We start from the raw sequence: 15,044 nt of genomic DNA, 5'->3' as shown, positions 1-15,044 counted from the left end.
TCTGTGCTCAGAGAGGGGGCAGGCATCTAAAGACTAAGTTTCAGGAAGGCTGCCAGAGGTTTTGTAGCCATATAGACATGCATTCAAATCTCACGGGATGTCAGGCAAGGTACTCAACCTCTCCTAGCTCCCTTCACCATTTTCAGACAGGGGATAATGACACCTCAGAAGCAGTGAGCATTAAGTGATGTCATGGATGAGTATTTCTATCAGGATAGCTGGCACACATAACAGATGCCTAATAAGCGTTGAGTCTCCTCTTCTCCTCAAATCAAATACCCTTAGAACCCCAGCCTGGAGGATGACCAGCATCACGGCAGGTGATCAGGTTAAGGGGCTAGTGATCCCTGGGCTGACTGTTAGAGCCATGAAATAGGCTGAGATTTTAAAAAAAATAAAACAAAAATGCCAGTGTGCTTGCAAAACTAACTGAATAGAACACACAAAAGTATTGTTTATAGTAACGTCACAATGCAGTTCAGGATGACACTGAAGAGTAATTTTCTGAAGTATCTTTTGAAGGATTTTGTTCATGGTGAGGGGTGTCAGATAGTAGATGGTACAAGAACCACCCTCTTTGAAGCCTGATGAGATTTTCAACCTACTGGGCAAAGTATAGACTTTTTCAAATATTTGGACAAGATGATAGACTATTTAATACTCTCAGATTTTAGTATTCTCTGTTTTTTGATTTTGTTCTTTTCCATTTTTCTCCTAGTCTTAGAACAAAAGTTTATAAGTAGCTTGGTCACGAAGCTACCTGATAGAAAAAAAATGGGGGAGAGTGTGAAATCAGTGCCTAAGGCAAAAAAATCACATATAATCAAGATTATCTTTGAAAATAATTTGCATTATGCTTTTTATAAGCTCAAAAGTCAATGTTTAGTCAAAAGAATTGAAAGCAAAGTGTTGAAAAGATAATATTTGTACATGCATGTTCACATCAGTATAAAAGGAGGAAACAAATCAAATGTCCATTGACACGTGACAAAGTGTGATATATTATTTGTTATGGAATATTATTTAGCCTTAAGAAGGAAGGAAACTCTGACATGTGCTATAGCATGCTGAATCTTGAGAACATTATGCTAGGTAAAATAAGCCAGACACAAGAGGACTAACTCCACTCATATGAGGTACCTAGGTAGTCAGATTCATAGAAACAGGAAGAAGAATATTGGTTACCAGGGCTGTGGGAGGGAGGAATAGAGAGTTATTGTTTAATGGGAACAGAGCTTCAGTTCTGTAAGAAGAGTTCCAGAGATTGTTTAAACAATAATATGTGGTCTTAACATCACTGTACATTTAAAAATGGTTAAAATGGTATGTTTTCTGTGTGTTTTACCATATTTTTTAAAAAGTCAATCAAAATTGTGCACAAAAATAATTCTTGTGTTATCTTTGTCCATTTAACCTATGGAAATTCATCCATAGGCATATGCCCCTTATCTAAAACTAATCTTTCTTGCCGCCTTCCCCACTCAAACCAGACTTTTGTCCCTAGAGTCCCCAGAGAAAGAGCTTCTCCACTCCCCTTCTCTTTTATCCCTTTGGTCCAGACATTGACATTTGAATTTGTATGCAAGATGGTGCTTACTATATCTCTCATTCTATTCTTACAATATTTTATAGTTGAGGAATGAAGGTACTGTCAAGAAGCAGAGAGAAGTGTTTGGCTCCTAGACCACACACAGCACCTAGATGTCACAGAAAATACTTTATGTATGAACCAATAAAGAAAATCATGAGAACTCCCACATTTCTGTTTTTGAGCTATCCGTGCATTAAAAAAACCCATATTTGGAACTGTGAGATTAGGTTTGACATAAATACACTTCCATGTGTAAAATAGATAGCTAATGGGAACCTCCTGTAAAGGGAGCACAGGGAGCTCAGCTTGATGCTCTGTGATGACCTAGAGGGGTGGGATGGGGGTGGGGAGGGAAAGCCAAGAGGGAAGGGATATACGTATACATATAGCTGATTCATTTCTTTGTATAGCAGAAACACAACATTGTAAAGCAATTATATGCCAATTAAAAAATATTTGTACTCACTTGGAATATATATTTGGGATATGCTAAGTCATTTCAGTCATGTCCGACTCTTTGCAACCCTGTAGACTGCCAGGCTCCTCTGTCCATCAGATTCTCCAGGCAAGGATATGGAGTGGGTTGCCATGCCCTCCTCCAGGGGATCTTCCCCACTCAGGGATCGAATCCGTGTCTCTTAAGTCTCCTGCATTGGCAGTCAGGTTCTTAACCACTAGCGCCACCTGGGAAGCCTGTATGTTTCGGCCAGTGTTGAATAAAAGTTGTATTTGCATTGCCCACCGGGGCGTTTCTAAGCAAAAGGCCGAGTACCAATCAATCTTTGAGAACTCTAACCCGGATTCTTATAAATTCTGGTTCACAAATAACTGATATCCCATTAATTTGAAACAGAAAGAAATCCTTTACATGCCTAAATTATACTTTTAGGCAACAAATTGTTAACTCCACTATATACAGTTGAAAGCAAAAGCTTCATACACTGCATGTTTGTATCTCCTCAAAGCGCCCAATTGTGCTTTGCTTGCAGGAAGTAATCAATAGATAGTTATTGAATTTAGAATGTCCCTCTTCCCAATCAGTGAAGTTTAATATATTTCTGATTCAGAATGCCTATTAATTTTTCAGCACTAGTAAGCCTTTAAAAAATCCATTTGAGATATGTTTAAGAGTTCACATGGGGTTGCAAAGAGTCGGACATGACTGAGTTACTAACACTTTCACTTTCTTCACTTTAAGAGTTCACAGCAAATACCATTATATAAATGATTAAGAAAATACCGTTAAATGAAGCGTGCTTATTCAACAGACCAGTAGCCATTGATACAATGTAATTTAATTTAATCATTTAAATCTACATTGTTAATGTACAAGAGCATTTCTTTCAAACACAATGTTAACACCCACTAAAGAGCAATGCTGTTAGAGGAGCAGAGAAACTTTGGAAAACTCTGCTGTCTGAAATGGAAGCAAGGCACTCTCCATTAACAGCTGGTGGATTCCTGATTTCTGCCCACAGAAGGCATATTAGCACTGAGAGAGCTCTCCCACAAGGGAAGATCACCTGCTTTAATTCTTTGCTGTCCTCTTCTGAGCTAGTTCGGTAATCCACTCTGTATAAACTTGTGTGTCAACATTAAGACCAAAAAAAAAAGAGAGCTGAATTGATAGATGACTTGGTGGGGGTTTGGGGGGCTCTCATAATTGTAGTAACTATGGAAGACAGAAGAACACTGGCTATAATCTTTATTTTCAGCACTAGTGTCTGGACCTATAACTAAAAACTTTCTTCATTCCTTCCAACCAATCAATATCGACTAAAAAGTCTTTTCCTTAAATCCAATGGGTGTAAAAATAAAAAGTGACAGCATTTCTCTAGGGCTCTGGTTTTTTGTTTTGTTTCTCCTTTACAGACATGACAAAAAACAAGGATTAACATTCTAAGACTAACAGTGCACAAAGGGGTTATATGTATGCACAGCATTTCTAATTTATTCAAATTCAACTTGAATTCGGTCTGAAGCTACCTTGTATGAAATGTTAGCTTTCCTGATATTTAGTAATGTCTATTATGTCTGCATATAAACTCAAAAAATTACTGCAAAAGTACTACTTTACTCATGGTAAAATGTAAGTATTAGTGGTTATTTTTAAAAGCCTGTTTTCCTGTAGATGAAGTAAATTAAGTAAGAAGACCATGGAAAGAAGAATTAGGTCCTAGTCTTGATTTTGTTACCAGCTGTTTGATCTTGCATAACTCTGCCTTTTGCTGGGCCCCAGTTCTCTTCTCTATGAATTTCAGGGAGGGTTGAACTAGTTGACAAGTCAGGCCCCTTCTAACATTCCAAGATCCTAACATTCCAGATCCTATCATCTTGATATTAATATAAAAATAATCTCTCACAAAAGCTCACACAAACATAAGACAAGATCAAATATCAGAATGACACTTGGAAAAAAACATATACGATTTGCTATCTGGACTCTCCTTTGCAGCAATTAGGCAATCATTTGGCATTTGTTTGATTGTATAATTTAATGACAATATAAACAGCATAGTTTTGTTATGTTTCCTTTAAAAAGACTAAAGCAAAAATGATTCAAAGCTAACAAAAACTACTATGACATCAGTTTGACATTCAAAGTTTGTTTCTTAGCAAAATGGCCAAAGATATTTTGACTTGATACAGAGTATATATATAATATAAAGTTACTTTTAGACCTAAAAATCTTCAAACATTATTTGAATTTAGCAAAACATAAGCAAAATTTTAATATCAAAGTGCTAAACAGTACTGCCTTAAAAGTCACTGCAAATGAACCATAAAATAACCGCATGGAAAGTAACATTTATTTTACAAATGGTTAATAAAAAGACACATTATAAATATATATGTAACCTGCTATATTTATATATATATTCGCTTATTTAATTTCTAAGTGGTGTATCCAAGTTCACCGTGAACACCCCATTTAAGTACTCTGTAACTCAGCTTCCGGGAGCTGGTGGTCTTGCAATAAATACAGGCAAAGCTATTACAATATAACGTGCATACAAATGTTTATACAAATAAGGACACTATGCAACAAATTATCTCATAATAATATGGCATTAACAGTATAAACATACAAAAGGGAGTACGAACACGGAATGTTGAAACGCAGCCCACTAATTCTTTCTAGTACTTACATTCACACTATTTTTTTTTATAATAAGACTTGCCTGTTCTCCAAAATTGTCTCATTAACCAATAACAAAAATTAAATTATATATATTTTAAAAAACCTTATTATCCCTGGTGCTTACCCTGTATGATCCATTCCTACTTATTTGCATGTTCTTATCTAGGGTTCAATATACTTGAAACTTATTGAATGCTCCTGGGGCTTCTGAATGAATGCCAGTCAGTTTCTATAATTGAAGCAAGTTTAGGGAACTCTGGCAGGATTTACAAAACATGACAAAAAAGAAGCTGTGTGGCAATCCGTCTTATAATCTGAGCCCTCTTTAGGACAGTTGGACAGTTAGGGCAGGGGTCTGGATCCATCAAGAATGGCCTAAAATCTTGGATGGACCAAACCTCAGAAGGGTTCTACAGGGCAGGTGGACAGAGCCTCTGCTAGGGAAATTAGCATGTGTCATTTGCTAACCTGACTGCCTCCTTTTTATTTCCATACAAAATAAAGGAGAGTTAATAAACAAGACTTAGTAAGACAGCACTTTAAAAATTGCACTTGTATATGGAAGCGAACAGCCATTATCATTTTGCTATGTCTGATGTATAGGTAATCCTCCATCTTTCACCATTTGTTAAAATAAAGGAAGAAATAAACTACGAAGAGGAAAGTTCTGCTTTGTTTGCACCACATACATACCCTTGATACAAGAAGTGTATTCTAAAGGGATCAGTCTCAAGACACATCCTACCCTGGAGAACAACCCTTGGCTGTTCTTGGTTTTAAATACAAACCAACTATAATTGTATTCCCCCAAAAGAGTTTCAAAACAGTTATATTATCCTTTTTTTTTTCCTGCTGGGATAGCATTGTCCAAAAGTGCTTTGTTAGCAATTTCTTAGAAAACCCTCATGAACTATACCCACCTCCCATCCCAACCCCAAAACCTAAATATAAAACACAACCCCAACACAATACTTTGCAAGTTTTCTGGCTTTCAGATGTAAGGAAAAGTGCCAGAAAAAAAAAAAAAAAAAGTCTTTCATTTCAACAGGAGCTTGTTTTCTCTCTTAAGGAAGGACAGAAAATGGTAGGTGTCCAGACCCCCTCCCTCTGCTACTTAGCAAGCAGCTGCTAGCAGATGAGGCAGCTCCCTGCTCAGGCTGCTCCTGCTCAGAAAGGCAGGGTGTCCAGGAAGAGCTTGTCGATGATGGAAGGTGGGGACACCAAGTCTTCCAGCTTCAGGTAGAAGATGCGCTGGAGGCCCAGGGTGCAGATCTTCTTCAGTTCTACCAGGGCACGCAGGACCTTGGGCTCAGTGGGCTCCAAAGCCTGGCCCTTACTCTGGTGCTCTTTTAAGCTGCTTGTGATCTTGTTGCATAGCTCCTCCACTCTCTTTGGTTCTTTTAACCCATGTCGTTCTGCAGAGGGATAGAAAAGGATAGGAAAATTTAGGAGGCAGTTACATCTTAAAAAACCCTGAATCCCTAACAGAGGACTGTGTCCTGTTCTGCCAGTTGGGATGGCATTTTACAGTCATAGTGCCCTCCCTCTTAGAGGTAGTTCATGGCCTTAAGTATCAAATGCAGCTTCCCAGGTGGTGCGAGTGGTAGAGAACCCGCCTGCCAACGCAGGAGACATAAGAGACACGGGTCCGATTCCTGGGTCGGGAAAATGCCCTGGAGGAGGGCATGGCAACCCTCTCCAGTATTCTTGCCTAGAGAATCCCCATGGACAGAAGAACCTGGCGGGTCATACATAGTCCACAGGGTCGCAAAGAGTCGGATACCACTGAAGTGACTTAGCAGGCACGCACACAGTATCAAACAGCACTAGGGACTGAATCTCAGTCCTGTCACTTACTCAGTGTCCCCTAGAGTCCCTTAACGTCTAAGCCATGATTTCCTTACAAAATGAAGATAATAATCATACCCAATTCAGACTTTCTAGGAGGACCAGCTTGGGAGAATAACACAGATGAAACACACAGTTCCCAGCACAGAGCCACAGTGAATGAATAACAGGGTGGTTACTATTTTGCACACATCATCTGACAGAGGCCTTACAAAAGCCCCATGAGGAAGCAACTCTTTTCAGAGTGACACAGACACACATCCAGGTAAATGAAAAAATCTTGCCATCCTGACAGACTCACTTGGTAGTGGGGGCTTTAATTTTCCATTTGTGAATGCAAAAGCTGCCCCAATACAAAGCGCATTCTTGTGTTTTCATGCTAACAAGCATTGAGAAGAATCTAGATTTTCTTTTCTTTATCCCCTCCCTCCCCACTCGCATACTCCTACTGACTTATACCTGGCACATGTTTCTCATGTGTGAAGATGGAAAAGTCAAAGAGAAGAAGAGGGGGACCTGAGGAGGTAATGCAAGCATTTCATAATGTGGCAAGACATGAACACCAGTAATCTTATATTTTATAAAATAATATATAAAATTATCCCTATGTTAAATAGTATGATGTCTTATTTTGTATAGATGGTTAAATGGTTTTCCCAAAGTCACACAACTGCTAAGAACTGGGATTTGAACCCAGTCTTCTGAGGCAGCCTCTGTCCTCTGGTTCCAGAGCAATGTTGTATCTCCTGTGAACAAAAAGGAGCCTGACATCCAGTGCCAATCAGTTTGCTCTCCCTCAGCGTGTAGATTTCAGAGCCTCTTTCCTGAAAGAAGACGTTGGCCCCTGTTATCTCAGTCAAAGTTTTCATCTCTCAGTATGTGCATGCTAAGTCACTTCAGTCATGTCTGACTCTTTGAGACCCCATGGACTGTAGCTCGCCAGGCTCCTTTGTTCATGGAATTCTCCAGGCAAGAATACCGGAGTGTGTTGCTATTTCCTACTCCAGAGGATCTTCCTGACCCAGGGATCAAACTCACATCTCTGATGTCTCTTGCATTGGCAGGTGGGTTCTTTAGCACTAGCGCCACCTGGGAAGCCCTCTTTCTCTCAGTATGCTGTGCTGTGCTGTGCTTAGTCGTTCAGTCATGTCTGGCTCTTTGCGACCCCATGGACTGTAGCCCACCAGGCCTCTCTGTCCATGGAATTCTCCAGGCAAGAACACTGAAGTGGGTAGCCATCCCCTTTTCCAGAGGATCTTCCTGAATCTTCCTAACCCAGGGATCAAATCTAGGTCTCTTGCACTGCAGGCAGGTTCTTTACCACTAGTGCTGCCTATTGTCAACCTCAAGAGCAAAAAATCTGGCTGCAAACTTGGCAGCAAATTTCAAAAGCTATAAAATGTCCATAGTCTCTGACCAAGTAATCCCACTCTTGGGAATTTATCTGAAGAAAATGTTGAACAAAAGAATAAGACTATGCAAGAAGACACTTGGGGTGGCATCACCTAGAATCTAGAAAATTTGCATAGATGAACTTATCTGCAGGGCAGGAGTAGAAATGCAGATGTAGAGAACTGGCGTGTGGATGTGGAGGATGGGGAAGGGGAGGGTGGGATGTACTGGGAGATTAGGTTTGACATAAATACATTACCAAATATAAAATGGATAGCTAGTGGGAAGCTACTGTATAGCGTGGAGAGTTCAGTTCGGTGTTCTGTGATGAATTAGAGGGGTGGAATGTGGGTGAAGAAGGGAGGCCCAAGAGGGAAGGGATATATGTATACATATGCCTGATTCACTTTATTGTACGGCAGAAACTAATACAACACTGCAAAGCAATTATACTCCAATTAAAAAAAAAAAAACAGAAAGGGATAAAGTGAAGAAAAATAGGGAAAGTGCTGAGTAAAAAACAGTATGTCCTCATAATGGAAGATTCTGGAGACATCAAAAAGGACATAAAGGCTGTGAAGCAACATGGGGAAATATATACTATTACATTAAATAAAGAATGGAATACAAAATGGTATCTAAGCTGTGCTACCACCTATGCAAAAATTATTCTGATATCTAGAGAAGGGTGAATGGAGTAGGAAATGGCAACCCACTCCAGTATTTTTGCCTGGAAAAATCTATGGACTGAGAAGCCTGGTGGGCTACAGTCCATGGGGTTGCAAAGAGTCAGACACGACTGAGCGACTGAACACACACAGAGAAGAGTGAATGGAAACAGAAAAGTGAAAATATTCATGAGACTGTCAGATCACTCTTTTCTTTTAAAATATCCAGGTTAATGGTATTGGTATAACAAACAATGTTAAAAGAGAACAAACTGGGATTTGGTCCTTTGTGAAACCTTTTCGTTGCTGTAACATGATCAAACAGTCATCCTGCTGATAGTAAATTCTATTAAATCCTGAGATATATCAAATTAGGTTCATAATGCAGGGAGAGATGCTTTTCCCAGAATAAAATACCAATCCATTGATTTAAGCTTTCCCTTCCCTTCCATGCCTCATGTCTTGCACTATATTCAGGATCCTATATTCATTATCAGAAGAAAGAAACTGAGCAATGTGTGGGCTGGATTTCAGGAGGGGGTTGATTATGGAACCCTGTAACCAGACTTTCTCGTGGCCAAACTCGCAGAAGGTGCCTCAGAGTTTTCCCTGCTCTCCAACCAGTTGTGACTGCTCGATAACTATGGCAACCATTATTTATTCAGTGAATTCAAGTGGAGATCGATACCTCCTGCCAGCTGGATCAACCCTAGGCCTGGAATTCCTTGAGGAATTCAGAGACACTCCTGTTAGAAGCCAAAGGCACCTTCTTTGTTGTGTTGAACAGCTACTGGATTTGTGGCTTCTTTACTCTTTCAAAAGGGTTGAAATAAAATTCAGTCTCCAGGCAAACTACTGCCAGCAGTCAGTAAGATTTTCAGATCTCTAGGGAGTCACTAAGTGTCTGAGACCTTCCCAATAATCTGAAATTCCTGAAAACCCCAATCGCTGACATTTTAGTTTAAGGGAACCTCCCTTTCTTATTGCAGCTTGGTAAACATGGCTGCAGAGCTGATATACAGAGAGTTCATAAATTGTAGGGGAAATTAGACATTTGGATTTTCCCCCTTCCTATATACAGATTTCAGTTTAAGATCTTTGTCCAATTAAATAAAGCAAGCTTCTCAGTATTTCTTGCATTTTGATCTACATCATTTTTATCCAATATGTATTTTAAATCAGCTTCATGTACTCATAACTTTAAAATACAGATTCTGTAAAGAATCTGCCTGCCAAAGCAGGAGATGCCAGAGATGTGGGTTCGATCCCTAGGTCGGTAAGATCCCCTGGAGGAGGAAATGGCAACCCACTCCAGTATTCTTGCCTGGAGAATTCCATGGACAGAGGAGCCTGGCAGGTTCCAGTCCTTAGGGTTGCAGAGTCGGAATGAGCATGCATGCCCACACATATGGATTTATGTGTCATAACCATAGAATATATGAATTGGAAAGCATTTGAGTCATTTAGTTCAAACTCTCTCCTAAGACAAGAGTCTCCACTACAAGATACCACAAAGAAAGTGCCTGACACCAGCCAGACTGGGAGTTTACTTTTACACCCTGATAATAAAAATATATTTAATAGTACTTTACATTATTATTTTTTTATTATTTTATTCACCATAACTCTATGAACTAGTCAGGGCAAAGATAATCTTTATTCAATGAATAAGAAGGTTAAGGCACAGAGAGTTAGGTGATTTGCCACAGTTAAAATTAACAAGTGGCTCATTTCTTTCATGCCAAGTCCAGAGATATTTCTATTATATCTGGTTGCCTTGAACATTGTTAGAATGTCCCTTCTCTTCCTGAGATGAACTCAGCCTCCCTGTAACTCCCTCCTACTTTCTGTGTATCTAATTAGCTAATTGACTAATTGCTTCTTTCAACAAATATTTGAGTATCTGTTCTGTGCCAAGCAGCTTTATAGCCACTGGGGTTAGAACAGTGTACAAAGCAGAGCAACAACTTCCCTGGTGGCTCAGATGGTAAAGAATCTGCCTACAATGCGGCAGACCTGGGTTTGACCCCTGAGTCAGGAAAATCCCCTTGAGAAGGGCATGGTAACCCACTCCAGTCTTCTTGCCTGGAGAATCCCACAGACAGAGGAGGCTGGTGGGCTACAGTCCATGGGGTCATAAAGAGTTGGACACCACTGAGCAACTTTTCACTTTCTGTGCCAAGCAGTATTATAGCCACTGGGATTAGAACAGTGAACAAAGCGAGCAACAACAGATTGCACTCCTAACCTGCCTCGTGTTAGTATCTAAAGACACTGCTGGATTCCTGTGCATTCTAGCTAGCCATGCAGTAGACATCTCTGCTAGGAGAGAGAGGAAGGCAGGGAGGCAGGGAGACAGGCAGTGGGGAGAAGGGGTGGGAGGGAGGGAAGGAGAAGGTACGAAACAGAGAGAGATGGGGAGAGACTGAGTGAAAAAATGAAGCTATTTAGCTTTGTGCTCCTGTTCTTCCCTCTTCACCAGGTTAACATGTATCCATCCTGTAGATTATAGACCAAATATTTCTTCAAGGAAGCTTCCCTTTTTACTCCAAATCTAGATCTTGTTCTCCCATGGCATTTTCTCTATTTTTTTTTCCCTTTGAAGGATATAATAGGTTGAAATCAGATATTTTTTTGTGACCAGTGCCTGCCTCTTCCATTAAATGTAAACCCCATGGACTGTTGCTCACTTTCTCACTATTGTATGGTTCTTATTTGCAGTTTAACAAGATGTCCAATAATGTGCATGCACGTGAAAGTTGGAGAAGCTGTTATTACAGTCAATCCCGGTCCCCATAAGATGTTTGATACAGCATACAACTAGCATTCATTCAATCTCTGTAAATCTCACTCCTCTAGGCAGGAACTCAGCATCGCTGCTTATTCCAATTTCAAATAGTTCTGTCTTTTAGAAAGCTTTCCTTATGTTGAGCTAAATTTTGCCTTCCTACAGTTTACAGTTCTGCCTCTTAGGCCCACACAAGAAATGCCAAATCCTCTTCCTCATGGCAAGGATCAGGGGGTAAGGAAAGGAGTGATGGTACCATTAGCAGCCTCAATAAGGAAAAGTAACTTCTTTTGACTTTGAACAGGCCCTGGCACAGGCCAACTCAGTAACAACAATAATATAGGTCGAGCCAAAGGGGAAGGATAAGAGAGCACTTGGGGAGAGATGTGTGTGTAACTCAGACACCCACTAACAAACAGGACTTCCTGCTCAGAGTTCTACTTCTTTCTCTGGGAAGTCATCTCACTGCTACTTCTCATGTCATAACATCCTTTCCTGATGGGCAGTCCCATAGACGCTGAGCCCACACTGATCAGGAAACCACAAGTCAGTCAGCAACCTGTGCTCAGGCTGTAATAGTGCATTTCAGGCTGTCTTTGATTTATTAGAGCAGGTGTCTGTCTCCCCAGTGAGACCACAGATTCTTCAAGGATAAAGGATTTTATGCCTGGCACATAGCAGATGTTCAATAAATATAGAGCCACTCTGAATTAAAATAAGGTAGTTCTCAAGAATTCTGACTATCTTCTAATAATAAAGTAGTGGACTAAAAATAAATAACACAGATTTTCCTAATTTGGGACACTTTCTGCAATTCACAATTAACCCATTCATTCAAGCAATATTTACCTTATGCCAGACACTTTTCAACGCAAAAGTAATTATAAAGATGAATAAACCTCTCCCTTCCCTTAAGAAATCCTGACTCTAGCTGGAAAAGAAAGACCCAAAGAAATTGCTTAATGTGATGTGCACAAACAACTGTAGGGAAGCATCAACATTTTGGGGGACTTCAAAGGTGGTGCCAGTGGTAAAGAATCCACCTGCCAATGCAGGAGACATGAGAGATGCGGGTTCGATTCCTGGGTCGGGAAGATCCCCTGGAGTAGGAAATGGCAACCCACCCTGGTATTCTTGCCTGGAAAAACCCACAGAAAGAGGAACCCGGCTGGCTACAGGCCACAACACTGCAAAGAGTCAAACATGATTGAAGTGACTTATGGATTCTTAAAACTGCCAGTTCTTCTTGGAAGTAAAACTTGTGCCATTTAGGGTAATAATAATAAAGATTTGTCTAATTTTTTTTTCTGTAAAGTACATATTAAGTCATTCAATCTTTACAAAAAACCTACATGTAGACATCATTATCCCTGTGAAAAAGGAGAAAACTGAGATTCAGAGAGGGTAAGGAACTTGCCCCAAATTGCACAGTTAGGAAGTAAGCATGGTGAAGACTTGAACCCAGTCCTCCAATCTCCAACTGCCATGACATCCCTTCTCCACTACCATTTTTTTTTTTAATATGGCCCTGCCAAATTTTACATTTAGTTTTCCTTGCAATGTAGCTGATGGCTATATGCGACAGAAAAACAGTAACCAGGTAACCATTCTGAGTGAACAGGGGAGCTCTGAGAAGACAGGTGCTGGAGGGTGTGGCAGGATCAGCCACCTACTGGGTTCTGCCATGTCACTGTTTCACTGCTTTCTGCCCCCTCCTCAATCTCAGAGTTCACATTCCCATAAGACAAAAGAGAAAGACTACAGAAAGAAAAGAATAGTTTCTACCTGATGGAAGACGTGAGTAGGGAATGAAAGCCATGGGGAACACTGATTTAATGTAGTGTCTTGCAAAATGGCATTTGGGCACTCAAGATTCTCTCTACTAGCTGGTCTAAATCTGCCTTTCCAATGTTCTTCCTTTTTAACTCTATGTGCTGTGCTTAGTCACTCAGTTGTGTCTAACTCTTTGCGACCCCATGACTGTAGCCCGCCAGGCTCCTCTGTCCATGGGGATTCTCCAGGCAAGAATACTGGAGTGGGTTGCCATGCCCTCCTCCAAGGGATCTTCCCAACCCAGGGATTGAACCCAGGTCTCTTGCATTGCAGGTGGATTCTTTACTATCTGAGCCACCAGGGAAACCCGCAAATCCTGGAGTGGGTAGCCTATTCCTTCTCCAGGGGATTTTCCTGATCCAGGAATTGAATCCAGGTCTCTTGCATTGCAGGTAGATTCTTTACCAGCTGAGCTACCAGGGAAACCCCTTTCACTCTATGGGAAATGCATTTTACTCTGTGGTTAGATCATAATCATAAGCCATAAGATAAATATTACATAGAATCAATATTTTTCCCTGAAAATTCTTTAAATTTCCCCAGAGTACAGGACATGCTGTCAGCTCTCACCATCAGAAGCAGGGAGTCCTTGGCCCACAGTGGATTCATGTCTTCTTTTTCATGCTCATTCTAAGATATAGCATCATCAAGGGCAGTAGCTTGTACTCTTTTAGTTTTTCTGTTCTTTCTACTGAGATTACATATAGGATTTAAAAGACCTACTGTATAGCATAATGGCCTATATGGGAAGAGAATCTGAAAAACAGTAGATATATGTATAACTGATTCACTTTGCTGTATACCTGAAACTAACACAACACTGTAAATCAACTATGCGCCAATAAAATCTTTAAGAAAAGGAAAAAATAAAAAAAATACATAATGCAACTCCAGCTCCTTGCTTTTCCCCAGACTGTGAAGAGTTCCGCTGCCACGCTCCTGCTGTGCAGTTTCCTCCACTGCACAGCGGAATGTCCTTCCTCTAAACGGTCTCATTCTCGATGCCATCTGCTTGGGAAGCCATGCATGACCAGTACCTCCATTTTCCTTTACCCCCAAAGTGCTAGCAGTAATCTGAACTTCCCCTGCCCTGAATCTATCCCTTTTAAGGACCTGAGCACTCACTACCATACACTGAGTTCACTACATCAACACATATGACTTCCTAGTAGACCATACACTTTTCTGCTGTGAATTCTGACAGCAGAATTCACACATGGCTCATCTTTGCATCCCTAGAGACTGTCACCGTGCCCCACATACAGTAGGGCCTCAATATTTATTTAGTGAACAATACTTATAAAATGGTAATTCCATACTAACTTTTTATTTGGGAGGGGGCTTCTTATTTATTACACATACTTAACTGCAACTAGATATCACCTCATTGGTATTCTATCAGAAGCAAAGTGTTTCCACTACTCCTATGTCAGAAATATAGGAGTGGTTAGGGTAGATAAAGTGAGGACGTAAAAACACGTAAAAACATGTGACAACCACAACTGTGGGGAACTTCCTTTTACTGTGCGAAAGGAGAGTGATCTGAAAAAAACCATTTCCTGCCCCACCTCGCCACCTAGTTTTTTATCAGGGCACAGAGACAGAAGTGGAGGAAGAAAAAAAAAAAAGAATTAGGAAAAAATGTCATGTTTATACAAACTACCATTGTGGTACAGATTCTTAATAACTTTCCTGGAAGCAAGACTGATTAAATGTCTAAAACCCCATTTCCTTTTGATGAGTTCTGTGTGGTTTGGAGCAGACAATTTGGGGACAAATTTT

At 40.3% G+C, this 15,044-nt stretch overlaps 1 protein-coding gene across 2 annotated transcripts in view; it reads right to left on the bottom strand.

The window, feature by feature from the left end:
- Positions 1-2,868: 2,868 nt before the first annotated feature.
- The window catches only part of NR4A3 (nuclear receptor subfamily 4 group A member 3), a 42,374-nt gene continuing 30,198 nt past the window's right edge, over positions 2,869-15,044 (bottom strand). For both annotated transcript variants that reach the window (XM_070794827.1, XM_070794828.1), the window contains one exon: positions 2,869-6,148. In XM_070794827.1, the coding sequence (XP_070650928.1) occupies positions 5,901-6,148 (248 nt within the window). In that variant the 3' untranslated portion in view covers positions 2,869-5,900. The remainder of the gene's footprint in view (positions 6,149-15,044) is intronic.

Source organism: Bos indicus, chromosome 8 (assembly GCF_029378745.1).
Source record: "Bos indicus isolate NIAB-ARS_2022 breed Sahiwal x Tharparkar chromosome 8, NIAB-ARS_B.indTharparkar_mat_pri_1.0, whole genome shotgun sequence".
NCBI lineage: Eukaryota > Metazoa > Chordata > Mammalia > Artiodactyla > Bovidae > Bos > Bos indicus.
This window is presented reverse-complemented; position numbering and strand designations above follow the sequence as displayed.